The sequence below is a fragment of the Ursus maritimus genome, unplaced genomic scaffold, assembly GCF_017311325.1.
Source record: "Ursus maritimus isolate PB19 unplaced genomic scaffold, ASM1731132v1 scaffold_6, whole genome shotgun sequence".
In the NCBI taxonomy this organism is placed as follows: domain Eukaryota; kingdom Metazoa; phylum Chordata; class Mammalia; order Carnivora; family Ursidae; genus Ursus; species Ursus maritimus.
Window position 1 is genome coordinate 21,957,566 of NW_024426774.1, and position 27,625 is coordinate 21,985,190.

The 27,625-nt window shown below is 54.4% G+C and overlaps 1 protein-coding gene across 1 annotated transcript; it reads left to right on the top strand.

The window, feature by feature from the left end:
• Nucleotides 1-3,272: 3,272 nt before the first annotated feature.
• FOSL2 (FOS like 2, AP-1 transcription factor subunit) lies at nucleotides 3,273-27,056 on the top strand. The gene is made up of 4 exons (XM_040623045.1): nucleotides 3,273-3,985; nucleotides 14,119-14,370; nucleotides 19,764-19,871; nucleotides 22,263-27,056. Exons 1-4 carry the CDS (start codon nucleotides 3,887-3,889, stop codon nucleotides 22,779-22,781), a joined length of 978 nt encoding a protein of 325 aa, XP_040478979.1. The 5' UTR covers nucleotides 3,273-3,886; the 3' UTR covers nucleotides 22,782-27,056.
• The last annotated feature ends 569 nt before the right edge of the window (nucleotides 27,057-27,625 follow it).

The window sequence follows — 27,625 nt, forward strand, 5'->3', positions numbered from 1 at the left end:
ACCCACTAACCAAATCTCCTGGACAAGTTACTTAATCTCACTTTCTTGATCTGCAACCAAAGAATCATACCCACGCCAAACATTTGTTGGGAGCACTGCATGAGACAATCCCTTAAAGTAATCGGCCTCGTGCCTGACTCTTGGTAAGGGCTCCGTGAAGGATGATGGCCTCTATTCTTAGTGTGTTATTCCAGGGAGCCAGAGGACCCTTTCTAACCGGGTGATCAGAAATGATTCCTCAGGAAGGAGGCAATAAACTGGGCTTGGAGGTTGAATTCTCGGTTTGGCATCCACAGTTTGGCTGAGGCACTAACGGGACCATAGGGCCCGTCTCCGCAGCACCGGGGCGTAGCTCTGGTGTCTCGCGCTTCGGGGACTGAAAGGTGAGGGCAGGCCGTAGAACGCAGGCCTCCGGGCGGCCAGAGGGAGCCAGCCCAAGTTCTGGAGCTGGGGAACACCGGGATCAAAGCGCTCCGAGGCAGGCCGGGCGCACCAAAGGGAGGCTAGCGACTTGCATCAGCACAGATTCCGTGATGCTCTGCAGACGTCTCGGTGCTGCTGGGCTTTACGGGAACCCACAAGAAAGGAAAGGGCCGGGGAGCACGCAGGGCGGGGGCGGGCGAGGGCGCGAGGGTGCGCTCGCCCGCCCGCGCGCTCCCGGCGGCGCCGGCCGGGGCCTGGGCGCGCCCGGGACGGCGGAGGCCGCGGAGGAAGCTCCCGCTCCCTTTCCCCCTCCTCTTTTCCCCCCGCATTACTGGAAGGACTGTGTGGGAGAGACCCAGAAGCACCCGGATTTTTGAGCGCGAGGTGGGGGAGGGCCGGGCAGCCGCTGGTGCTCAAAGGAAAACCAAAAGTGCATCTGTTCGCGCCGCTTCAGCACGCGGCTGCCCCCGGGAGGGTCCTGGCCGCTCCTCGCTTTGCAGCCCCCCCAAGATCTCGCTAAGGCACTTGGGGGGGGGTGGTGGCGTGTGGCGCAGAAGAGGACAGAGAGGCGAGTGAGAAAGTGTCACGATTTCTTTTCCTGCGCTCTCCCCGACACCGTCCCCACCCCCAGTTTTCTGGTTTTGCCACTGCCGCTGGGGAAAGGGTTGATCGGTTTTGCGTCAAAGAACTGCATTTACTCAGTCCTGCTGGCAGAGGCGCGTAAACACGCAGGCAGGCAGGACTCAGGGATGAAACGACAATAACAACAAACAAAACAAAAACCCCCCCAGTGCCCGCGACCGGTGTGCACATCCGCCGGCCGCATACCTCTCCCGGGCCAGCGGAGTTGGGGACTCTGCCCGGAGGGCGGCGGGCGGAGGTGCGAGGAGTCTGGCCAGCCTCGCCTCGCTGCGCGCGTCCTTGGGGATGGAGCTCGGGACAGAATGTGTTTTATAGCTGTAAACAATGACCCCGAGTATTGTTTGGGATTACCGTATCTTGGGGCCATTGGGGCGGCCAGATGCCGCCAGCCGTCCCGGAAACGCCAGCGCTTTATATAGAGCCCCGGGAAAGCTTTGAGTTCCCGGCTCTATTTTTCTTTCCTAGCAACTCCCCCACTTTACAGATAAGGAAACTGAGGACCGGATCTGTGACGTGTTAGAAAGCACAGCGCTTCACAGTGTTCACAGTCTTCACAAGAACCCTGTGGGGGTACAGACGGCGCCACTTAAGGGCTGGGTAAACCGAGACTAAAACAATGTCTGGACCAGAACCCAAGTTCCTTGACTCCTAGTACAGTGCTCCTCCGGATTGTCTCTGCAGAAGAACTGAAGTTCCAGAGCTGGCAAGGGCCCTAGAGGGTCATCTTTCCCAACCCCTTCATTTTATAGGAAGAAACCGAAGCCCAGAATGGTTAAGGGACTCGCCCAAAATCTCACAGCTCATAAATAGCACAGCCTGGCGTTCGTACTCCGAGGTCTGTGCTCTTTAACCCGCACCTCGCCCCGCCCCACCAGGCGAGGCGGGAAGACCCAGGAGTCCAGACTCTTTGCTCGCTGAACTTCCCTCCAAAACAGCTGAAGACAACGTTGGGGCACACCCTCTCCTCGGGCCTCCCTCCCTCCCTCGCTCTTTTATTTTTTTTTAATTCTTAACAGTCGAGCTAGCTTCTAACGCCCGGTTACTATTAGATGCGTCCGAATTGTCCCGTACAGAGGGAGGCCGGACTGTCTTGACTGGTTAATTTCTTCTTCAGGGCTACTCCTAACAAATTAATTGTAGGGCCGGGAAAAAAGTGTGTGTGTGTTCGGGGTGTGTGTGTGGGGGGGGGGGGAGCAGTGGGCAGCCAGCCACGCAGGGAAAAATAGGCAGGTCGGCCCCGCCCGGCGGCGCCGCGCCCCGCCAAGGGCCGGCCGCAGGGCGGCGCGGGTACCCTACGCGCCCAGGGCGCCCGCTGCACCGTGCGGCGCCGCGGAGGGCGCCGACGACCGCGCTTGGCCGCACCCTCCCTGAGAGCTGCTTTGCGCGCCCGGCTCCCGGCCTCGCGGTGGCGCCGCACTGAACCGCCCGTCTCGCTCTTCAGGCTGTGATTATTTTGTAAAACCCGGCGCCGAGACCCGCGCGGCCGCACTCGGGGGCCCCGCCCCGCGCCCCTTCCCAGGGCGGTGGAGGGGGGAGGCCGCGGCGCGCTCGGGAGCCGGCGAGGGAATCCCTCTCCCTCCACGTCACCCGAAAGCGAGGGAACCCGCACTCGCGTCCTCTAACGCAAATGACCATCTTTGGCAACGTGCGCCAATGGAACAGACCAAGGGCGCTGGGCTCGGGGGTGCGCGGGGGTGGGGAAGGGCCAGGGCCAGGGCCGCCTCGGCGCCCCCGAGCCGCACCGGCCGTCCGCTCCTGCCCAGCCACCGCCTTTCTTCCCCGCGCGGGGTGTGCGGCTGGCATCAGCGAGGCCGGGAGCCGGGGCACCGAGGGGAGCGCTGCGCCCGCCTCCTCCGGCGCCTCTTCCTCCTCCTCCTCCTCCTCCCCCCGCCTCCCCGCGCGCTCCTCCCTTGCAAGGTGGAGTCTGGGGTTGACGTGAGTGAATCCACATGGTACAGGGGCTGGAGAATAAAGAGTGTGGAGTTGAACTCGTGCCATTGTAGTGACTCATCTCGGGCAGAGCGCAGGGGCTCCGAGCGAAGCGACGAGCAAGTGAGCGGCGCTCGGCGGGCCGGGGAGAGAGGGAGAGAGGCGCGGCCGGGCGAGGCGGCCCGTCCGGGAGCGGGCGCCGGGGAAGGGGTGCAGTCGGGCGCCGCAGCGGCGGCACGGGCAGCGGGGCCGCGTCCCTCCCAGCACCGGCTCAGCTGGAAGCCCGCGGGCCGGGCGCAGGCTGCCTTCTCCCCGCAAGTGTCCGAGCCGCTCCGAAACTCCGGCGGCGAGTCGGCCACAGGAAGTTTATTCTCAGCTCCTTTTCTAAAAGGAGGAAATAGAAGTTTCTCCCGGCGGGCAGCCTTTCTTTTCGCTTTGCTTTTTTTTTTTTTTTTTGCCCTGTCTGAAATCGGGGGCCCCCCGGACCTGGCAGGCGTGATCCGCCAGGCTCTTGTTCTTTTTTTAATTTACAGTTTTTGATCGGGCCGGCTGTCCCGGCTGGGCTCCGGCTGCGCGCGGGAGCGGGAGGGCGCGCGCAGGGGAGGGACCCAGGGACGCGCGGACTTTTAGAGGGAGGGACTGGGTGGCCCGCGGGTCCCGCGGCGCTCGGAGAGCAGGGAAGAAGTGCAGCGCGAGGCGCTCGGGAGGCACGGTTCCCGGGCTGTCGCCGCCTCCCGTCCGAACCCGCCACCGTCGGGGAGAAGCCCGGGAGCGAAGACTAGAGCCCGAGGCGCGGCCGGCAGGGAGCGAGCGCGCAGCAGCCGGTGCGCGGCCGCGGCGAGGGCGGGGGAAGAAAAACACCCTGTTTCCTCTCGGGCCCCCACCGCGGATCATGTACCAGGATTATCCCGGGAACTTTGACACCTCGTCCCGGGGCAGCAGCGGCTCTCCTGCGCACGCCGAGTCCTACACCAGCGGCGGCGGCCAGCAGGTAGGTGCGGGTCCCGGGTGCACCTGGCGGCGCGGGCGGACCCCTGCCCTCCTCTCGTCGCCACTGCCTCTTTTGCTTTCTTTTCCCATTTTTGGCTTGGCGAGAAAATTCCTTCGGGGTCACCACTGCAAGTTTCGGATTTTCGTGTTGTCCTGCCCATCCTTCTTTCCCCCACCACCACCACTTTTTTTTTTTTTTAACTTGGAGCGGGGAGTGGGCTTGAAGAGCCGTCAAACCCTTTTCCTCACACTACATCTTACCCAGACAAGCTCCTGGAATTGCAGCCTCCCTTCTCAGGAGCCTGTTAACTCCTCTCCCAGAAATCCCTCCCTCCTCCCCCCCTTCACTTCTCCGTGGTGGGCAAAAAAATCTTTGCACCCACCGGCCCCTCCCGACATCCAAGGACTCTGTTCCTGTGAGAGAGCCCTCTCTCTTCCCCTGCTCTCCATCAGTCGTAATTTCTGAAAGAGGTTAGGGATTCGGAAACATGGTTGGGCTCCTTCAAGTAATCCAGAGTGAGGGCGAGGGTTGTCGCTCTGGGAATAGGGTGCGAAGGTCAGGAAGGAGGAGGTCAGCCTTGATGGGCTCGGGGCCTGCGCCTTTGTGCCCTGTGCCCATCCATCTCCTGTTAGAGAAGGAGCTTGTACTGCCACCAGAAGGGGCCCTTGAGGGTCTGGGGAGGGGTACCTGGGGCAAGGACGGCTGCAGAGAGAAGTGGGGGGCTGGGGGGGAAGGGACCTTGCTTAGGTTCCTGGGTGGTTCTGGAAGTGGAAAAACAACTTGTTTCTAAAGCAGCCGGACTGGTTTGCACTGGAAGGATTGTGCATGCGATCTGTGTCTATAAATACCAGAAAGGTACTGGTGGGGTGTCTGTCCTGTGCAGCAGCCACCCCCCAACCCCCAGACTTCAGAGGGAGCTGGCTTAACAAACAAGGCCATTACAACCTGAAGCCCATCTCGGTCAGGATCTGCGGAGTCTCTGGCCAAGTTGGCTGCAGCAAGAGTTGCCCCGGTAAGGCAGTGGCCTTGGCCTCTAGAAGCCAGCCAGCCAGGAGAGGCTGGGGTGGGCTTCCCCAGGAGGGGTGGATCCTGCCAGAAAAGAAAATGGAAAAACGGCTCTCTTTGGGATCTGAAGAGGGATACCTTGTTTCAAGGGATTCCCCATCCTTGATGAGTCCCCAAAATGGCTTTTCTGTGTCTCTCCTGGTGCCCCCATAAGCACCCACTGTAGAGAACCTCATGGGTGCATTAAGGGTGCATTCAGTGTACCCTTAATAATGAGCACCAAGGTGATGAGTTTTAAATCTGGTTCAAAAAGTGATTTTTTTTTTGCTTTCCAGTCCTGTTGGTGGATTTAATTGAATCCAAATATCATGAGGCAACCGGTCGGAGTCATTTATACCCATTCCCTTACCCTCCAATTCAACAAGCTGCCAAAACGTCCCCCTCCTCCTCCCTGAATCCAAAAGGGATCTTTTGAGATTTCGTCTGTCCCTTTTGCTGCCGTTTTTTCATGGCAGTGATCACAGTAATATGACAATCTTGCCGCCTGGCTTTGCTCAGACCCTGGGGCCTGAATGGGAAGTCAGACCGGACATCAGTGCCCCGATTGAATAATCTGTGTCACTAGGGCTTTGAGCCCAGGATGTGAGCGGAGGCAATTCCCTGTTTTGGAAGAAAATCAGACAGGAAACCAGTGCTAGGAAGAAGGAAGAGAACTCAGTCCAGCAGGGTGTAATGGGGCCTCATTACCGAAGCAAAAAGCAGCTGTGGGCTAATTCCTAGCATGCTGTAACACATGAGGATTTTGCAATTAATAAGAACTACTGCTCGGGCTTCTCGCGTATTCGCCTGTTTGGCCCGGCAGCTTGAGTGAGGTGCCTTTCAAACCAGAGGGATTGGCAATGTAATGCGGCTTTGGACAAGTTTCTCAGACTGTCCACTCCTGGGGGAGGGGGGAGGGGGGGATTTTTCCATCATCTATCCAGCTTGGAGCAAAGCTGTTCTGTGGTCCTTGGGACCGACTTGAGAGGCTTTTGTTATTTCACAAGTCTGCGCTAGGACCCCACCCGATCTTGGGCTCAAGGTAACTTTATTACATACCAGATACAACTTGTAATCACTTTATTTCTCTCAGCTTCCTTTACGGGGAGGCTTTCCTGGCATTTAGTGCTGGGTTGTCCAGCTTTGTGGCGTCTCCATGGACCGGTCGGTATAAGAAAAGAAGGTTCTCTGGTTTTCCCTTGGGCCAGTAAATATTATTCCCTCCCCCCATCTGTTTGTTTGTGGGGTCTGATATGCCTGATAAGCTTGTTGCTGTTCACTCAACCCAGAACTTTATTCTCTCTAGCTTAATAAAGCTTGATTTTAACACACGGCCACGAGTTCCAGGGGCTTTGGAGGGGTGGGGGGCAGATAACTCTTTGTTAAAACCACTCTTCTCGTATATGGCAGGAACTCCAAGCATGAAAAATATTTCCTGTTCCAGTTATAGTTATAATCTCAAAGGTTGGTCATTGGTGATTTTGTTTTGTCAGTAATCCTTGCACACACCTCCCCCTCCTGGCCTTTTCTGTTTATTGTTGTTGTTTTCTCTCTCTTCTAACTTTCCTAGGAAAACACCTCCCAGATATATGCCCTGCCTGGCTGCCCAACTATTACGGTTTCAGGGCCTGAGCCTTACGCAATCAGCCAGTTACACAAACACAGGTCATTTCATAACTTGTTTTCATCAGCTGGGCCCCCTTTTAATGAAAAAACAAAACAAAAACAAGACCCAGAACTTTTCCAAGGCTGCCATTTGTCTATTCCTCAGATAACTTGTGAAAATAAACTGAGGGACAGTTCCTTTCTGGAATCAAGGAATACCAGACTAGCTCTCTTCTTCGGCAACCGCCCTTTCCCAAGAGACAGACAGACAGACACGCACACGCGCGTGCGCGCACACACACACACACACACACACACACACACACAAAATTCCCCGGAGTGAACTTTTGCCAACTGTACCAGGCTGGGACATTCCTCACATCAAAGAACTTTTTACCAGAAATGACTGTGATTCCCAAGTCAGTCCCAATCACACCTCTCTAGTGCCCCCTACGGGGCATTCTTAGAAGAACTGTCTGGGGAAGGTATTTTTCCAGCCCCAGACAGTGTTAACTTGGTGAGTTTTCGGAATTCTTAGGATTTTTTTCTTTTTAATTCGGGACAAATAAATGCCGTATATGTAACAGCAGTTCGCTAGGAACTGCCTGACTTTGAAATGCAGTTTTGGAAAAAAAAAATTTGTTCTAAATAAAACCTGGTTGAAAAAGGAGTGCTTTTTTTCTTTCCCTATTTTGATGTTTGTCTGTTCTTGCGGTGCTAGGATTTCAAATTCCCAAGGCTTGTTTTCTTGCTGTGCTTGTATTAGGACACTGAGGATTGTTTGGGGAGGGGGGCTTCTGAACTGGTGGGAAGGTGGGAGGTGTATATTAAGGGTTTGGTGCCCCCCCCCGGGTTTTTGTCTTTGATCTCGTAGATGTTGTAGGTTAGGATCAAAGGACATGTTATCCCAGGAATTTGTCTGTTCTCCTGACTCTCGATGGTGGAAGTCAGTGTCACTTTTGCATCAAAGTGAACAGGGTGAAGTAGCAGTCATGTATTGTCTGAGCGGAGGCTGAATTTTCCTCTCGAAACCCGAGTGCATTTCCATTGCTTTATTTCTGCCTGCCTTATCGTTCAAGGTGAGTGTCAGGAGCCTCTTTTTTGTTTATTTTGTTTTTTTTTTAAATTTATTTGAGAGAGAGAACACGATCGGTGGGGGGAAGGGCTGAGGGACAGGGAGAAGCAGGCTCCCCACTGGGCACGGAGCCCTGTGGGGCTGGATCCCAGGACCCTGGGATCCTGACCTGTGCAGAAGGCAGTCGCTTAAGCCCTTAACCGACTGAGCCCCCCAGGCGCCCCTCTTCGTTTCTATCCTAATGCAAACACACCCGAACTTCCACATCCAAGTCGCTGTGGTGCCCTTCCTAATTATTCCCGGAGGAGACCAACTACTTTGACTGCCGTTGCTCTTAGTCAGACACGTTTGGCAACACCCCTCTTTTGGAATCACCTTCAGCAAAATCTTTCAAAAACCCTCCCTGCTCACACATCTGTGTCCTTTGAGGCTGGATTTTGATATTTGGAAGCTGTCGAAGGATGTGCCATAGAAGGAATCAAGTCTGACATAGAAGGTATGGGTGATACAGCTGGGTCCAAAGTACAGTGTGACCCCCGAGTCGTCTTGGTCCCCATCTCCAGAGTCTGCCCAGGAGAGCAGTCATCAAGACCAGGCACCTACCCCAAAGTAGGCCCTGTTACCATCCATACTTTAGATTTTTCTTTTCCTCTCTTTTCCTCTCTTAAACAGAAAGCAAGGTACTGGTTTTGAGAATTCAGGAAGCTAGCTTTGTTCTCTATTTGTTGAGAGAGGGAGAAAAAAATAGCATCATTACTTTATGGACATGTCTCATGCATGTTGCATGCGGTCTCTTTTGACGGCCACAACATTTCAACATGACGGCAGTTGCCTTGATTGAGGCGAATAGATCTGTTCCAAAGCCCGCTTGGTAACTCTATCCCTCTCCAACTCACTGGGCCAGAGAGGGAAGCTAGGCGTTCTCTTGCCCAGCACCGTCTCTCACTGGCGGTGACTTGGCCGTGCTCACCATGCTGTGGTTAAAGGGAGGATCAGATGCCATGCCGTTCCACTGAGTGCAAAAGGGGTACACAGCATAGTGGGAATTCCACCCCTGCCCCCGCCATGCTTTGGAGTGGGGTTTCTGGCTGGAGGGGCCCTGGGAAGAAAGAGACTGGGGAAGCTGGGTGTAACTCCATACTGGCCACTTTCTCCTGTCCCTTGTTCTTTTTTTCTTCCTTGCTTTGCTTCACCTTGGCAGTGAGGACGAAGAGGAGAGTGTGGTTCTTTCAAGCGAAACTGGGAAAGAGAGGAAGCTGGCAGGAGGCCGGTCACCTGAGAGAGTGTTCATGTACTGTAAAATCTGGCGGAATCATGAGTTATTAGCAACCATTTCCATTGTGACACAAGTGGCGTTCTTCAGATAGGAAAGGTCAAAGTGATAATCCAGTGCAGACTCTGTGAAGACTGGTTGAATTCCATATGGAAGGCTTTGGAGAACATCCCCAGTTTAATAGAAATGAGAACATTGGAATCAATCATTCAGGGTGTTCTGGGGTGTTGGAAGCAGCAATTGTCCTTTCGCCTCTTCCCCTGAGTCAGTCTCTAGAGATTTTGGAACTTTTCTTTTCCCATGCTGTGATTTTTTTAAAAAGGGGTTCTTGGGGTGCCTGGGTGGCTCAGTCAGTTAAGCATCTGCCTTCAGCTCAGGTCATGATCTCAGAGTCCTGGGATTGAGCCCTACATCAGGCTCTCTGTTTACTGGGGAGCCTGCTTCTCCCTCCCCCTCTGCCTACCACTCCCCCTGCTTGTCTGCTCTTGCTCTCAAATTAAATAAATAAAATCTTTTTTTTTTTTTTAATTTAAAGGGGGGGTTCTTAAGAGAAAGAAGCCAGTCCCTTTCCAGACATGCATAGTCATACCTGCCTGCCTGGCGAGACAGGTCACAGGTATTCATGGGGTACATGGCTTGAGTGCTTGGGGACCCAGTCGACAATCAGTGTGATACAGGAATGCCTGGCTGAGTGGATGGGCCGAGAACACTGACCCTCAGTGCAGCTCAAATGCTATTTCTGCCCAGCTTAGGAATTTCTGGGCCAAGCCCTGCCCCATCCATGTCTGTAGAAAATGAGAACCCAAACCCTACTTCCTAGACCCTTCTGCAAAGACTATGGTTGTGACCCTCATTTCTGAATCCAAGGCCCAGCTGTCAAGTTCAGGAAGGTCATTTTTCCAAATCATAAAATGCTAGACTGAAGGGACCTCTGACCTGATGAAGCTGGGTGACTTGCAGCTGTGTTCTGAGCTGTCTTCCTTATTGACTATGGGAGCAGGACTGAGCAGCCCCACGGCCCCTTAAATAAGGGTGCTTCAGGATAAAGAGGGGTCTTTATGATGCCCACAAACCCACAGCAAAGCTCGTAAGGGCTTGAACTTCAGCTTCTTGGTCTGGAGATTCAAGCTGGTGAGTGAGACTCCCTGAGTTACAGGAAGAGTTCTCTCTCTCTTTTTTTTTTCTTTCATGTTTCCTCTCTTTATTCTTTCTCCCCACCCTGAGCATTAGGAGAGGGAATGGTTCTCTAGAAGGGGGGGGTCACCAAAGCACAGCCCAGGTATTTGTGTAAATAAGGTTCATGGAGCAGAGGCGCACCTGTTTGTTTACGCACCGTCCGCGGCCGAGTTGAATCGTTGCGACAGAGACCGCGTGACCCACAAAGCCTAAAATATTTACTATCTGGCCTTTTACAGCCAAAGTTTGTCACACTGTGCTCTAGGAGGTCGGTGGGGGCCAGTTTGTCCTTTTATAGGCATTCTTGCCCACCCAGAAGTCAACAGGATGACACAGTCAAATAAAGCATTTGGAGGCTTGGCCAGGCTGGCATGCCACCCAGCCATCGGGCATCTTCCATCCTGTCCCCGGAGGAGGAGCTTCCAAAGGGACTGGAGAGCCCCAGGGACTCAAGTGAGGTCCAGGCTTGCCTCCTCTATCCCCCCTCTCAGCACACACCTGGTGCTGTGGCAGGGCTCACATGGCCCTCATGCCCGCAGCCCAGAAACCCTATCTTGGTTTCTGTTTAGTATTAACCCTCCCCTAGAGAACCATGACTACTCCCAGCATGATATTTGACTGACTCCTGGGTCTGTTGGCGCAGAAGAGTGCCCGGCTGACTCCTGGGACCACAAAATGCTCACCTCACCTCTTCTCTCCTACTCCGGGGTAGCTTTCTGAAGAATACCTTTGGAGGGGAGTCACATCTGCCAGATCTCCTTGACACTTGTGTGAGCGTCTCAGGCTCCTGGGGGAGACAAAAGCCTTCTTGATAGCAGCCCCAGTCCCCTCTGGGGATGGGACATTGTTTTCCAGATGGCTTTACCTCCCTCCGAAGCAAGTTGTACTTGCACTTAGAGGCAGTCATTACCTAGTGCCTTGTTTTTACTGCTGTCTTGTTTTGTCTAGACCAAGCCATTGCTGCAAGGAATCTGGCCGAAGGCCGGGGAGCACGTCCTGGAGACCCAGATCGAGGGCCCCAAGGGCCCCCAGGGGGGCTGTGAGTCAGCTACTTTATTCCCAAGGGATCTTAGCCTCCCAGCGGTGCTTTCAGGTTTCCTGCTTGCTTCCCCTAGGCTCAGACAGAGCTCTTGTGTTTGTTGAAATGAGGAGTGAATTTCTTGGAGGCTTTCCTGAAAGAAAAGCTGACAGTTCCCTCACAGAGGTGAAGGGTCACGTTCAGCCCTCACGCTGGATGCCTCAGCTGTTCTTCAGACCCAGAACCTGACGTGGGGAGAGAAATGGAATAAAAATGTTGGGTGCTTCCCAGGAGTGGGAAGCTGGCGGTGTTTCCTGGAGCCGCCCCAAGCAGAGTGCATAAACGCAGTGAGGAGGCACCATCATGGCGGCCGTGGCGGTTGGTGGTGTGAGGACAGTGCCGCCGTCCATTTGTTGGGCGCGGTGTTTCTCAACCCTGGCTGCACTTAGAATCTCCTCGGGCATTTTTTTTTTTTTAAATACCTTATCAGAACCCCACCCCAGACATGTTATTTTAGAACTCTAATGGAGGCTGGCTCCAATGTTGGTGTTTTGAAAAGGCTCCTCGGAATATTCTAATGGGCAGCCACGGTTGAGAACCACCGGTGTGTTTCTATAGCCAGTGATTAGAAGTAGCTACTTTTTTAATCCTCATGACAGTGCGATGAGTTTGGTGTTCAGATTCTCCCTCACAGATGGGAAACAGTCCTCCGTGGTTCTGCAAAGGCCTCAAATCCAGGCCTCCTGCTCCTCCCCCGCTCCCATCCAGCAGCCCAAGAGAAACGTGGCTGTCTGGGCCTTCATGCTTCTGCACACTCAACCACACTCCTGTGCTTTCAGTACTCTGCCCCTTCAAGGTCTAGCTCAGTTGTTCACGTTTCCTCTTTGAAGATCGTTTCCCACTTGGATTCTTCCTTGTTCACTGCATCCTTCCTACACACACACACACACACACACACACACACACACACACACCCAGCTCAGTCAGCTCCTGATAAAACACCGAGTTGTCTTTGCCTTCCAAGATGACTCAGAATCCTTTGTACTGGGCAGCTCTTCTCGTAGAATTTCAGAATCCATTGCACGGGTAACTTCACAGAATCCCAGGATTCCTCACACTGGCAGCTCTCCTCGTGGAATCCCAGAATCCCTTGTGCTGGGTTGTGCTTTCTTCACTGGACGCCCTTGACCTGGGGCCCCAGGGCAGTCTGGGAAGTGAGGCAGGGACATCCCTCCACCTAGGCTGGGGTCAGGCAGCTGGCAGGGGATTGAGCAAGGAAGGGGCCCCAGCTCCCTCAGTTACAGTGAGGTGCTCTAAGCTCCACTTTATTTACACAACAGGAACCCAGGTGTTGTCCCTCACCAGGAACAGAGACAAGGGTGGTGACAGCTGGTTTGCGGCTAATACTTCTACTCCTGGTTGGTCTGACCAGGCCAAAAGAGGGGCGATGCTATAGTCCCCATGCCAATGATAGCAGGATTTCATCTGGGGTCAGAACTATGGGGCCTCCTGGGGGAGAGGGACGGTCTGTAGGGACTCTTGGCAGGGATGAGCTGATGCTCTGAGGGCAGTAGGGGTGGGCACCAGCATCTGGGTCTGGATTTCCAGGAAGGAAAAAGCAACACACAGAAGCTCGCGTAGCACCATGTCTGAAAGCCCTGTCCTCTTTGTCAGGCCGAACTGCATTTGAATCCTGACACCACCCCCCCTTCCCGCCTCCCCGGCCCCAGCCACCCGCCCCCAGCCTCCCGCCCCCTGCTTAGGAGCAGGGTGGCCTTGGATTAGTTACTCAATCTCTCTACACCTAAATTTCTGCCTCTAAAATGGAGATAATGGTAGTTCTTACCTCAGAGGAAGAATTAATCAGATAATTGAGGTCAGACGCTACCACGGTGACTGTCATTTAGTAAGTGCTCAGCAAGTGACATTATTATTTTCATCATGTCACCCACCAGGTTAGGGAAGAAAGGATTTGCAGAACCTTTGTGTGGAAACAGGAATCACCTGAGGATGAGATTTCCCCCTGAAAAGCTGGAAGCCAGGGGGGCGTGGGGGCAGGGAGGTCCCTGCCTTCTCTCTCCTGTCACTTTCTAGTAGCTGGCCCTGAAGAAAGGCCAAGAGCAACTGCTGAGGAGCATGACCCATTTTAGTGTTTGTACTCTGTCATCATCTTATATTTTAAATAGAATGCTTCCTGCAGTATGTTCCGGAGAGTTCTGCAACACGGTCTGGGCATAATTAAGAGACAGGGAGAAAACTCTGAGCTAGCAGTACTAAAGTGTCCCACAGACACATCTATGAACACAGATAGATATGTAGGTAGGTAGAGAGAGATACAGTGTGTCTGCTCCAAGCAAGATGGCGGCTGAGGGCCAGGAGGAGGACAAGGGAAGTCTGGCTACCACTTTCCAGTCTCATGAGTTGGAGGGCACCTTTTCATGGACCTGGCCTCGCCCTGGATCGCGTCACAGCCCCATCCTGCGACCTATTTGGAAAGTAACAAAGCAGGCACGATAAGCTTCCTGGTGGTCTTTGTTGCCCCAAAGATGTTGCAAATCTCCTCAAGGGGCCCCGAGCCCCAATACCCTGGGCTCTAATTGGCAGGTGACCCAGAGGCTCGTGAGACTGAGGGGAGGGCTGCCCTGCAGATGTGGGCATAGCCCCGAAGACCGCAGGGAGGGCCTGCTGAGTGTGAGCACCTAGGGACCACATCTGTCTTCAAAGTCACTTGCAGTATGAGCACATCCTCACGAGCCTCAGGGGAATAGATCTGACATGGGGCCTCAGGAAGAGTTAAGATCCCCTGATCTTGGATGTCCAGGGAAGCCCACCCAGGGCTCTGACCTTGCCCACCACCGCGCCAAGCACTGACTCTGCTTTCCCTCCTGGCTCTGCTCGTCCTCTTACTTATTGGCTCAATACGATTTTTCTCCTCATTTCAGAAATTTCGGGTAGATATGCCTGGCTCAGGCAGCGCCTTCATCCCTACCATCAACGCCATCACGACCAGCCAGGACCTACAGTGGATGGTGCAGCCCACGGTGATCACCTCCATGTCCAATCCCTACCCCCGTTCGCACCCCTACAGCCCCCTGCCGGGCCTGGCCTCTGTCCCTGGGCACATGGCGCTCCCAAGACCCGGCGTGATCAAGACCATTGGTACCACCGTGGGCCGCAGGAGGAGAGATGAGCAGGTATGGCCCAGATCAGCGGAAAGGAGCCACGTGGCTACCTTTCAGGGCCTTGTCACACCGAGCGTTTTTCCGTGGTCTGCTGGGGAGCTGAGTCGGTGTTCTGGGAGCATGGAGGAGAAGAGGGAGCTCGGGACCAGGGGCACCTGACCCCCCCCTCATGGGAAGCAGAGCAGGAGGCCTGAGAGTCGGGCCTGCCTCAGTCATCTTGCTCATGTCCCTCAGGATCCCTGAGTCCCGGCTTCCTCTGTGCAAAATGGGGATAATGGTACCTGCCAGACAGGACTTATTACTGCGCAGATGAGACCACGTGTGGGAAACACTGTGTATGGTTTGGTGTCAGCAGATGGGAAGGACTGTTAGGACCCGCCTGCAGCGGTGTCCTTCCCTGATCCATGGCAGAGGGGCCGCCGGATAAGCAGCCAGCGAAACCCTGGCCGGGAGCTCTTTGGGATTAGCCCTTCATTGTCTTCTGGTATCTGGTGCAGGGGAAACGCTCAGCAGGCCTGAAGGGTCACCCTCCAGGCCCACAGTACTTGCCTTTCGTCCTCGGTGTCCCAGGCCTCCGGCTGGAAGCAGGAGCCCATTTCAAGTACCTGGAATGCCTGTTCTAGAAGCATAGTGACTCTGGGGTCTTTGGAGTCTGCTCAGCTGCCTTTGCTGACTGCGTGTGGTGGGCGACAGGTCAGACATCGGCTTTATTTGCCCTCCACAGGCTCAGCTTTGAGAAGGAGTCTGCCTGGCAGGGAGGGACACGAGCAAGTGTGGGCCGCTGCTCTCTAGACACCCTCTACCAGTACTCAAAGGCGTGTCCTCTCTATCAGTAGTGAGCCAGGATAGTCATGGGCCCCCTGATTCCCAAAAGAGAAATCGGAATCACGCATAGAAAGAGGGGATGAGCCTTCAAAGAGCCCCATATGTCCGCCTTTGCAGATGGTACAACCAAGGCTAGACAAACCCATCTGGGGCCACTTGGCAAGAGAGTGGGGAAGTCTGGACTAGAACCCAGTTCCCTGGACTCTGTGTAGTACTCTTTCTACAAAGCATGCCACCATGGGTCCAAGGAAGGGGTCATACTTCAGCGGCGGGGTCCCTTTTTCAAATGAAATATTAGCCTGGGAAGTCACTCCTTCCCATTTCCAGCACCGTCCACTCGTGCTCTGGGATCCTGGGCCACAGTGTTCCGATACAAGGACCTGGCACACAGGGTCCCCTGTGGATAATCATGGATCCAGTGCTGACAGTCCCTGGGATACTCAGAATTACAAGGGTCCCTCCTCTGAGGACCTGGGAGCATGCATAGATCTCTGTTCCTCTGAGGATACAGCTGGGCCTTGTATCCCCTACACGCTGGTTTGTTCCATTAATGGCAGAACTCAGCGCAGGGCGACGTGGAGAGTAATGAACACCATAATAGTTGCTGCTGGCAGTTGTTGGGCTTTTGTTGCTGGGGCAAGTGGCTGATACCCCCTCGCTGTTGCTTTCCAAAACTGTAGTTGTAAACATTGCAGTAACAGTGACCATACTGTCCTTTATTAAATATGCTTCCTTCAGGAGCCCAACGGGTCAAGCTTTATAGTCACTGATGAGCTGGCTCCCCCTGCCCTTATGTAAGTGACCTCTAAGTGAGGGACTCTTGCGCTAGCAGGACAAAAAGCAAGACGTGCTGAACGCTCTCCGTTCTTTTCTGGGCCCAGCTCACACCAGATTTAGAAGCTTGTATCTGAAAGGGACTTTGGACACCAGCTTTTCCAGTTTCCCCTCTGTACCCATTTCACAGATGAGGAAACAGAGGTCCAGAAAGGAGAAGGGCCCATCTCGGGTGACACCGTGAGTTAGTGGCAGAGCTGGGACTGGAATCTACCTCGTCTGACCTTCAGCCCTGTGGTTTTCCCACCACACCACCTAGGCGTGCCTGAAGACAATCTGTCTGGAGAATTTCCTTCCTTTTCTGAGAGGGAGGGAGAGAGCCAGGAGCATTTTATCCCACGTCAGTTAGGAATTCAGACAATCATCCAGCAGCTTGGAGGAAGCCTGGGCAGTAGCATCCTCGAACCTTGGCTCTTCACGTTCCTAGCCCAAGGGTCTTCCTCTGAAGCTTACTTCCGCCTTCCAGACCTCCCCCAGGGAGCGGAGCCTGTTCCCCAGAGCCAGCATGCTGCCCCACGGCCCTCCTCAGAGCCCGCCCAGAGGCTCCCTCTGAGGCCAGTGGTGGCGACTGAGGAGGCGGGGAGCCGAGGGTGTGTGGCTTGTGGGTGGGTCCACGGTGGTGCTGACACACTCAAGTTGTAACCGTGTTGGTGTCACCACCCCTGAACACTTCCGATGCCGACAGCTCCCACAAGCTGCCCCATGTCTTACAGAGAGGGGAGAGAGACTTCTAGGCTAATCGGGAGGCCAGACGTTGTCCGGAAGCCCCCAAAGGGGAGGGAAGGCTGAAATGGGCTGCCACCGGCTCTGCGTCTTTTCTGCCTCTCGTCCATGAGGAATGAGGGGCTTGTCTGGGCCTCAAAGGGAGCCCTGGTAGCCCTTTGACGAGTGGACCCTGAATGCAGCGGGCTCCGCAGGCTCTCTTGGTAACTGTCGGGCTCAGGTCGAGACAGGTTCAGGAGCAGCACGTATTCAGGGCCTCCGCCAAGTGGCCTCGTGACCTCAGCTGGGCAGCCAATCCCCACAGAGCAAGGTACCCAAGTTTGTGGACTCTGGACCTCCAGTTCATCTGGACGCTTGCAGGGCTCCGGAAAAGCATCAGCGAGGAGACCTCTGAACGACATCTTCTTCCTTCTGGCACTTTCTAGGTTAGAAAGCGCTCTCACACTGCATCTCATCTGATCATCACAGAAACTTTTTGGAAGGCAGGGGAGGTCCTAATAATCCCATACTCTAAATGGGAAATCCGAGGCTCAGAAGGTTCAGTGATTTGTCCAAGGCCACACACAGTTGCCATATCTGTGCGCTGCTCCCAGTCTGCCTTAGACCGCTCAGGAGGGGGAGTTCTCCAGGGGAGGCGGAGGATTCCAGAGGCTGGGACTGAAGACGGGGCTGGAGGACAGAGGTGGAGCCAGGACAAAGTGTAAGAGCAGGCCTTTGGCAGGGGGCGTGGGGGCTGACCGGGGTGTCACCAGCTGGACGGGCTCTGTGTGCCCCACCTGGAGGCTGCTGCAGGGGGCACGAGACACAGTGAGGGTGGAGCTGGTGGGAGAGGGGAGCTGGGCCTGGTTCTTAGTCCCAGTGAGGTGGGGTCTCAGAGGCAGTGAAGGAGCATGGGGAGGAAGTCCCGGGAGGGAAGGAGGCCTGCGTCTGCCTCGGTGGGAACACAGCTCCGCCGAAGCCCTGGGAGACAGGGACCGGAGGTACCAGGAGGCCGGTAGGTCTCCCTATAGCCTGCCAGGCTTCCTGCCTCCCTGTGGGCCACACACCTTGACTACTGGGGGGTGCAGGGTGGATTTGAAAGTTGAAAAGGCGTGATGAGCTTCTCTGTGCTCAGGGGGCCTGAGGCCTCCAAGAGACTTTACATCTGAGCAGTTGATGGGCATGTTTCCATGCCAACGTTTGGAGAATTTGATGGTGGGACTCTGGCACCTTGGTTGGGGCCACGGGGTTTCCTCAGTGTAGACAGGGATGGGATTGTCCTCTCCGATGGCTGTGCCCTGCTTTGCTGTTTTGGACGTCACAGCAACAGACCTGCAGGGCTGTGGGGAGCCCCGGGGATTCTGACCCGGGCCCAGCAGGGGATGTGACTCCCTCCCTCGTGGGGTGGCTGGCAGTGGAGGCCGAATCTCGCAGTGGGGCAGCTTTTCTCACCTCCTCCAAAAGTGGCTTTGGCTTTTTTCCCGTGTTGCCCCTTAAAGGTGGGATCCAGATCTTATTCCCCATAGAATCTTCTAAGCCCCCAGGACTGTGCTTGGTAGTAGGGATGCCATCGTCTGAGAACAGCATGGGATGGCCTTTCGTTTGGAATTACTTTCTGCCTTGGCCCATGGCCATCTCCTCGTGTCACCTCTGGCTGCTAGGGGGCACTGGGGTCACAGGAAGGGCTACATGTAAACAGAGCGTCAGCCCTGTGTCCCGGAGTAGAGTTCTTGCCCTGGCGCATGAGTCACGGGCCCCTAACCAGCCTCATTGAAAGGAGCTAGATTGTAAGCTCTGAGGGGGGATTTTTGTTCATTCAGTTCTCTGATAAATCTCGAACTCCTCAAGCCATGTCTGGCACCTAGAAGAAGTTTCTCAGTTGAATGAATGGATGTGGTGGGCAGCAGGATTTAGTGTGCCTGAGGGTTCCTTCTTTTGCCTGTCCTGTCCGGTCTAGCATCGTGCCAGGCATGCTAGTGAGTCCTCCAGGTTGAATGGTTTCAGTTCTCTGATAAATCTCGAACTCCTCAAGCCATGTCTGGCACCTAGAAGAAGTTTCTCAGTTGAATGAATGGATGTGGTGGGCAGCAGGATTTAGTGTGCCTGAGGGTTCCTTCTCCTTTTGCCTGTCCTGTCCGGCCTAGCATCGTGCCAGGCATGCTAGTGAGTCCTCCAGATTGAATGGTGAGCAGCTGACCCTCTGGGGCTGGGAGAGGGAGTTGGGAGTGGGGTGGCATCCTCGGCCTATCCCCTGGCAATAGTACATTCCCCCCAGGGTGGTTCTTACTCTGGGCCGAGCTGCTTAACCAAATGGGGATAATGAGGCTTGCAGAGCTGGCAGAGTGGTGGGGAGGAGTAATTAGCCAGGGTTCAGAAGAAGCTGTTTAAGTGGGTGGGGCCAGGCCTGGCTGGTATGAGGGGACTCTGGGGAAGTGGGCCCAGCCTCTTCTCTCTGGCCTTGGCACGGAATCAGGGCTGACATGACAAATGCTACCATCTTGCCTAGGCTGATGAGTCCCTGACACATTGCTGCCCTGGTCTCCCCTCACACATGGGATGTCACCTTCCAGGGTGGGTTCAGCTCTCCGTGCCCTCCCTCGTGGCCGCAGCAATGAGCCACAGATTCTGGGACTGCCAAGCCCAGCCACGCTCCTCTCGCCTTTCTCCCTCCTTGCACACCCAGTCCCAGAAGGCTTGCTTTCCTTCTTTCCTTCTTTCCTTCCTTCCTTCCTTTTTTCCTTCTTTCCTTCTTTTCTTTTTTTAAAGATTTATTTAAGAGAGAGAAAGAGAGCGAGCGAGCAAACATGAGTGGGAGGGGCAGAGGGCTCTAGAGGGAGAGAGAATCCCAAGTGGACTCCATGCTGAGCATGGAGCCTGATATGGGGCTCGGTCTCATGACCCCGAGATCATGACCTGAGCCAAAACCAAGAGTTGGACACTGAAGCATCGTGGCACACAGAAGCGTTTCTTAAAATACAGTGAGGAAACAAAGCTGGTGAATCATGTACCCAGACCTAATCATGATCCTTGACCTTGGTCTCTAGCTATCCCCTGAAGAGGAGGAGAAACGTCGAATCCGGAGGGAGAGGAACAAGCTGGCCGCAGCCAAGTGCCGAAACCGCCGCCGGGAGCTGACGGAGAAGCTGCAGGCGGTGAGGAGCTCTGCGTGGGGTGGGAGCACTTCCGGGTGGGCAAGAGCAAGAGCCCCGGGGCTCCTGGCCTCCCACCCTCTTCTTGTCCGCTAGTGGCCTATAGATGAGTCAGTGCAGACAGAAAAATCAGTCCTTCCTTTGAGCACGTAGGGTTAGCATCACCCTGACTGAAGAAGAGAGAGGGAGGGAGGGAGCTGGCCTTTGTCACCAGCCTGGGCCCAGAGAGGAACCCGAACAGCCTGCTGGGGCCTAGCCCCCTTTCTCATTCCGCACCTGAGCGATCCCTGCTCTTGAACCTTCTGGGGCCCTTGAGTGAGGGATGGCAGAGGGAGCCAGCGCAGGCCCGGACCTGCCCCCTCCAGGGCTGTTGCCCAAGGTTCTGGCCGCCCCCGTGCCTACCCCCAGCAGGAGTGGCCCGGGCTAGCTGAAGTGAGCTAGTTTGGGCAGGGGGTGACCTGCCGGCTGGGCTCTTTCCCCTCTGCAGGGGTTTTGAAGCTCTCTGGGTCGCGTGGAGATGGTCACATGCCAGCTGAGTTGTACTATCTTGGGGTTTTCTCATATCCTTCACGGGCAGGATTCCCCACCTCTGCTGTGAGCCTGAAGCTGTCCCCTTGGTAGCTCACTCTGCCCTTGTGAGTCACTCTCCCCTGCTGCCTAATTGCCCACACCTGGGGGCCGTGGCCCTGCCCTTCCTCTCAAAAGCCTGACCTGACCAACATCACGTAACTCCCTCCAGAGCCTAGCCCCACGGGATGGGCTGAAGGGTTCGTGGAGGAAGCCTAAAGCCAGGACTGACTCCCCCAGGTGGAATGTTTTCAAAGTGAGCGGACGAGGGACACTGTCGGCGGTCCTTACCGTGACTGGCCAGGGGGCGGCTTTGGAAATCACAAAGTACCTTGCTCATCCCATGACTTTATTTAGTGCTCCTGGTACCACCCACCTGCTCCAACTTCCCTTTGTCTGTCCTGGAGCTCTCACTCCTGGGGACTGAACGCGTACGTGTGAATTCCCTGTAGGCTGCAGGAACGTCCGGTGCAGGTGTGCGTGTGCATGGGGAGGACAAGCGGGAGCTCGCCGTCACTAGGTGAAGAGATCCCGTAGTGATCAGTGCTCCCTGGGTAGCCTCCCCCAGTGGAGTCCTCCCCACCACTAACCTTCTAAGGGGCCAGGTCCTCTGGGTCTACCCTGGGTGCTCCCCACCACTAGCCCCAGAAGAGCCCCTCCTCTCTGGCCCCCTGCTTTCCTCCCCTCCCTCCCCCAGAAGCCTCACACCCTACTCCCCCAGCGCCCCCGCCCCCACCGCCCAGGCCCCTGAGCCACATCCTCCACAGGAAACCTCTCATAAGCTCATGACGTTTGTCAGACCCTTGAGACAGATGGAAACTTTTTTTCACTGTGGAATATGCTGTTCTCTGCTTCGCGAAGCTCTGGCCCGTATCATCTCATTTTCAAACAGGACTCTGTTAGGGGAAAAGTGGGGAGGAGGCCCGTGACCCACACCTTCTCGTCTTTCACACCAGCTCCCTCTGCATGCTTTTGCTGCTTCTCTCTGGCTTTGTGTCAGAGGAGGGGGCCCGAGCTCCCTGCCGGGGGACCCTGCCGTCCTCAGCCTGCTCGGGCTGTCGGGTTCCTCATCTGTTAAAGCGCGGGGACTGAATGGACTGTTCTCCAAGGGTTCTGTGAGTCCTGAATCACATGCTGCAGAAATTAGAGCAAAAAAGGGAAGTGGGGCAGTGCCAATGTAGCCGGGACTGCCGGAGGACTTCCTGCCAGCCCAGCGCCGTCCTCGGCTTGTGTGCGCAGCTGTGAGGCTGGTGTTGGTGCAGCCGCAGGCAGGCTGGATGGAGCTGAAGCGGTGGGGGGAGGGGGGGACTGCACGCTGTGCTCCCGTCCCCTCCAGACCTCACTGTAACCCCCCCAGGGGTAGCTGGGGGCAGTCCTGGCACTAAGGCCGCAGGGCATGGTAGCATAGGGACCCTGGAATGGATACATTGGGGTCAAGTCTGGTCTACCCTACCTGCTTGCTCTGTGACATTGGGCAAATTACTAAACCTCTCTGAACCTCCGTTTCCTTATCTGCAAAATGAGTTGATGGAGAACACCTGCTTTAGAAATCTTCTGGAGGATTGCTCGCCTTGTCAGGCGCCAAGGAAGCCCTCCACCATGCCGGCTAATTTTGGTTTCATCCTTCCTCCAAGCCGACTTTCCTCCTTTCTCAATCTGGAGCTTTGGACATAAAAGGCATCTGAGCCCGCAGGTGTTTCAGAAGTGGTGGGGTCTGTGGCCAGGGGCATGAGCTGGCTGCTTTCACAGCTCTGGGTTTCCCTTTCTCACCTGGATTGGAACCTGCCGCCCCCAGCAGCTCCTCACACACCTCTCTTCCCTCTGCAGGAGACAGAGGAGCTGGAGGAGGAGAAGTCAGGCCTGCAGAAAGAGATCGCCGAGCTGCAGAAGGAGAAGGAGAAGCTGGAGTTCATGCTGGTGGCCCATGGGCCTGTGTGCAAGATCAGCCCCGAGGAGCGCCGATCGCCCCCTGCCTCTGGGCTGCAGCCCCTGCGTGGTGGGGGCGGTGCAGTGGGCGCTGTGGTGGTGAAACAGGAGCCTCTGGAAGAGGACAGCCCCTCATCCTCATCGGCCGGGCTAGACAAGGCCCAGCGCTCTGTCATCAAGCCCATCAGCATTGCTGGGGGCTTCTACGGGGAGGAGCCCCTGCACACCCCCATTGTGGTGACCTCCACGCCGGCCATCACTCCGGGCACGTCGAACCTCGTCTTCACCTACCCCAGCGTCCTGGAGCAGGAGTCGCCTGCGTCACCCTCCGAGTCCTGCTCCAAGGCTCATCGCAGAAGCAGTAGCAGTGGGGACCAGTCATCAGACTCCTTGAACTCCCCCACTCTGCTGGCCCTGTAACCCAGCTCCCAGGGGGGTCCTCGTCACTGCCTCCTTCCCAGGGACCAGCACCTTCAAGTGCTCCAGGGCCGTGAGGGCAAGAGGGGGACCCTGCCAGAGAGCTTCCCGGCTCTGGGGAGACCCAGGTGGGATTTGGCCATGAGGTGCTGGAGGACTTCAGCGATCTCGTAGAAGTCATGGGACCTCCTTCCTCGTTCATCTTGCAAAGCAAATCCTGTTTCTTGAAACGCCTTGGAGAACTTGGTTTGGTGGACTCGGGCATCTCTCTGGCTTCTGAAGAGCCCTGCAGTTGGTGTGGACCGTTCCTGTCCCTTTGTTACGCTACGTCTCTGGAGTGATGGTGTCCTTCCCCGCCCCACCCAGCATGCTCAGTGCCTTTTGGTTTCACCTTCCCTCTATTCGCCCCTTCCTCCCCCCAGTGTCAATTTCACTTCCTCTTGGTTTTTATCAAATTTGCCATGACATTTCATCTGGGTGGTCTGAATATTAAAGCTCTTCATTTCTGGAGATGGGCAGCAGGTGACTGACTTCTGCTGGGGCTGACTTGTCCGGAAGGGGACAGTCAATGTGCAATACAATCCCTCCCTTGACACTCCCCGGTCCACCGCCATCTCCAGGACCACCAGCAGGGCTCCCTGAGCTCTCAAGGAGATGCTGCCATCACTGGGCGGCTCGGAGGACACTTCCTCCCCATCCTCGGAGACAACTCTTTGGAGGAGCGGCTTGGCCAGAAGACAGGGTGTGAGTGAGACAGCCGGGGCACAGGTTGGGTTTGCCAAATGCCTAATGATCAGGCCAGGAATAGTGCCAACGAGCCACACAGGTGTCCTAGCCAGCTTCCTTTTAGCTGGTGTCTTGAGCAGGACATCTGTAATTACTGCCTCGCCATCCTGCCCTTGGACCCTTCTCTCTAGACCAGGGAGGCGTCCCTCCCTAGGAACCACACATCACTCCAACTCCCTACTGGCTCTGCCCTCCCCCAGCCTGGCTCTCAGGGTGACGCCACCCACAGAGGTTTAATGAGCGTGGGCCTGGCCCCTCCCCAGATGACTGCCAGGTGGCCCCTCCCCAAGCCTCAAAGGCACTTTTGCTGTGGATGGAAAGGTAAGGGAGGAAAGAGGGAGGCAGAGTGGGATTTGCCTCTCAGTGAGTGAGCTGCTGGGCCTTTTCTACCTTCTCTGGTCACCTGCTACCTGACGGAGTGCTTTCTCTTACTCCTTCCCCCAGAGTGCTCCTAGGGTCCAGCCCGCCAGCTGTGAACCGCTGGCCCGGAGCTGTTGCTAAGGCTTGGGGCTTACCTGCCATTCCTGGGAGGCTGCTGAAATCAGAAATAGATGTGTTGCTTCCCACTGCAGGAGAGGTGCCCCCTCCTATGGGGCGGGGAGTGGGGTGGGGGGGTCCTCCTGGCCTCCTGCAAGAGCACAGCTCAGCGTGCTCCCTGCTGCCCACCCCTCTGAGCCTTTTTCTCCCGAAGCCATTGCTCTGGCTCATCTTCTGGGATTGGCCTCTGCTGGGCTGGCGCTGTGGCGGGGACCCTGCTGTTGTGATTCAGCTCTAGAGATCATTGTATGATAATTTAAAATTATATAGATATTATTTAAATCAAACCCAGTGGGGGTTAAATTTTAAAGTTAGACTTGGGAGAGAGAGCGAGAGAGTGAGCTGTAATGTGTTAGCTCACTTGCCCCCCAACACACACACACATACACCCAGGCCTTGAGCTCTGGTCCTTATTTACTGCCCATCCCCCCTCCGTGCACTAGAAGGGAGCGTTCAGAATGGAGCAGCCAGATGCTTAAAATACCCAGCCCGCTCTGACTGGAAGTGACGTGTGAACGGCTAGGCCATGCGGAGAGAGGAGATTAAAAGAAAAAGGATTTTGTCCAAAAATACTTTTAAAATGTTATTTCCCACATTCCTTGGCTATGAGGCTGCCCTCCCGGTTTCCCAGAGGTTCTGGGAGGGGCACTCCTTATTAGACTGGGCAATTGAGTTTCTGGCTTCAGATTAATCGAAGAAATAGAAGTCAGCCAGGAACAGCAGGAGGTGGGCAAAGAAAACTGTGGTGTGCTCAGCTCTGAAAGGCTTAATCATCTCAAGTGGTATTTGTGGCCAATTGGGAGCTATTTGCTTCTTTTTGCATATATATATATATATATATATTTCTTAAATGAAGCTGCTTTGGTGTTTTATTTCTAAAAGTCCCTCTGTGCCCCACTTTGCAAGCACTGATCCCGAGGCAGGCCACAGTCCGTGACTTGGGGCCAGGCTGGACATTCCTGAGACAGAGTTTGGCTTTCGTTCAGATCGCAGGCTGTGCTGGCTTTGGGATCAGCAGAAGGCAAAAACCCCACCTCCCCGTAGGACTTCAGAGCCCTCTAAGCTGTCCCATTCAGGACCCTCTGGCTTTGTTCTAGGAGGAGGTTTGGTTTCCCCAAAGCCAGAGGTTATTTGGGGAAGGCTGAATATTCACCCCCTAACTCGTGAGCATGTCCTGCTTTACTTCTGGCTTGTTCTCTGAGTTCAGGCACACACACCACTGTTCCAGAATCACCAGACATCAGGCCTGCTGCTTTCTCCTCCATGGCTCCAGCTACAGGAACAGCTGCGGTGGGGGTGCCTTTGTGCTTGGGCTGGGAACTGCTGTGCCTCCCCTGTGTCCCCAGCCATGAGGCAGCTGGTGCGGACTCCAGTTGGGCTGCAGGCAGCTCTGGGACGGCACGGGGCAGGCACTCCTTGACAGGCTAGTGTGAACCACACGGTCCTTTTGGCCACCTGGCTGGCCTCTCTGGGATCAGTCCTCTTCCTGGCTGAGTGGACGGGGACAGCTGCTGACACAGGAAAAGAGAGGAGATCCCAGGTGAAGCTTAGGCCATTGCCGGAGCCAGCTGTAAGCAGAAAACTCACGGGGGAAGTTTTCAGAAAGAAATCATTGTTCTCCCTGTGAGAAAGGCCAGGTGTGTCCACTATGGCCAGTCACGCAAGCATCTCAGCCAAGAGCCATCCGAGGCTACTGCTTCCTTTTCTCCGGCTTTGGGGAAAAGAGTCTCTTCTCTGCTCCCGCTTGGCTCTGAGTCTAAGGGAGGGCTCAATGCTATAAGCATTGAAACCTTTCTCCCCTTCCCTTGATGGACCAACAGTGCTTCTGTAATCCTACCATTTACCTTTCCGGTTGGTCTCCTTCCTGATCAGATATCACATGGCCCCTTGAAGCAGGAAAGGCATAAGCACCTACTGTGCTCCAGGCACTGTGTTAGGCACTTTTATAAATATACCCTCTTTCGGATGAGACGGAGGGATGAGGGTATCCCTTACTCAAGGCCCCCACGTAATGCGTAAACAAGAACACTTGGAGGTGAGATGAGAAGGTCTTTCTTCAAAGATCTGAGACAAAATTGCCTTCAGTCCGAGGTTTGCTCTCAAAGACCCATCCCCAACAGTATCTTCCCACCTCCAAACTTCTTTTCCCTCTCCCTCGTGATGTGCTCCTTTGCACTCCTCAGATGGTTGGAGGGGTAACCTGAGTCCTTATAGAATTTGTGGACCAATAGGGTATGTGATGTGTGTAATTTTCTTTTTAAAACTAAAGTAAAGGGGTCTTGCTACTTTCTGCTTGTGAGTCTTCTTGGCATTCATCTTAAAAGCCAGCATCTCACTATTTATTGACAGGTTGGGGGTGTGTGTGTGTGTGTGTGTGCGTGTGTGTATGTGCGTGTGTGTGTGTGTATGTGCGTGTGTCTGTGTGTACATTTCCAAGTGTGCCTCCTGCAGCTTTTAAAAAGAAAACTCAGTCGTCCCACTACTAATTTGATATCTTCTCATGCTTCTAAGTGTTCTGGCCATACACCAACAGAGGGCTTTCATTTTCCAATGCTGATGTGTTCAGGAAAGGCTGGGTTAAATTTTGAGCAGGGGATGGGAAGGGGAGGGGGAGAAGAAATTGACATTTATTTTATTATTTATTTAAAATGTTTACATCTTTGTGTTGTACCAAGCCTGATGAGAAACAGCATTAAAATACTCGGTTCCTCTCTCCCTCTCTTTTCTCATTTTTAAAAAAATTTAGGCTAATGATGCTCTTTTGTTTTTAAAATGATTTGTGACATGTGTTGTATAAACTGTATAAAAAAGGTTCTGTTTTTAAAGATGGATTGTCATTCCTCTGGGAACAGTGGTCACCAAGAAATTCTTACATTGTAAGAAAATACAACGAAAGATCCTGCCCTGTTCCTCAAAAATTATTTTCTCTGTATGATTAAAAGTTTATTCCATTTATTTTAGTTTGTGGTTACTTGATGTCAAGGAAGAAACTATTCGCCTCTGTATAAAGAATAGGTATCAGGGTGTCTTTTCTGCAGTGAGAGATGTATATATGGTATTTTGGTATATAGTGGAAAAGCATAAGCTTTGTGCATCTGTATTTGAGATATGTCAATGATGTGGCGTAAAGTCTGCTATCAGATCCTAGAGGCAAAGAAGTTGTACAAGACTCCTATAGCTCTACAGGGGGATTGAATGACCTTTCTGAGCATCTTCTTCTTCTCTCTCTCTATCTGTCTCTCACTTTTTTTAAGTATTGGTGAAATGGTCCCATTGGAAAGGCTTCTAAATAGGCCTCTCCAGGCAGGACCACGAGCTCAAAAATCTTTGTATAGCTTTGAAAATTGAGGAGTAGCCCTGCCCTGAAGCATTTCTGGTGGTGTTTTCTGTTGTTGTTTTGTTATTTTACTGTAATATAAGCCTACAGTATTTGCACTAAAGAAAGCTTGTTAGAAAAAGCTTGCTGCTATGGAAGAAAGAACATATTAAAACTTTTTTTTTTTTTTTTTTTGGTATGTTTTCCC

Bases quoted from the DNA above. Each gene is read 5' to 3' on its own strand.
- FOSL2 (XM_040623045.1), top strand. From the start codon at position 3,887: ATGTACCAGGATTATCCCGGGAACTTTGACACCTCGTCCCGGGGCAGC. The intron at 3,986-14,118 runs GTAGGTGCGGGT...TCCTCATTTCAG, and splicing joins CCAGCGGCGGCGGCCAGCAG to AAATTTCGGGTAGATATGCC. The intron at 14,371-19,763 runs GTATGGCCCAGA...CTTGGTCTCTAG, and splicing joins GCAGGAGGAGAGATGAGCAG to CTATCCCCTGAAGAGGAGGA.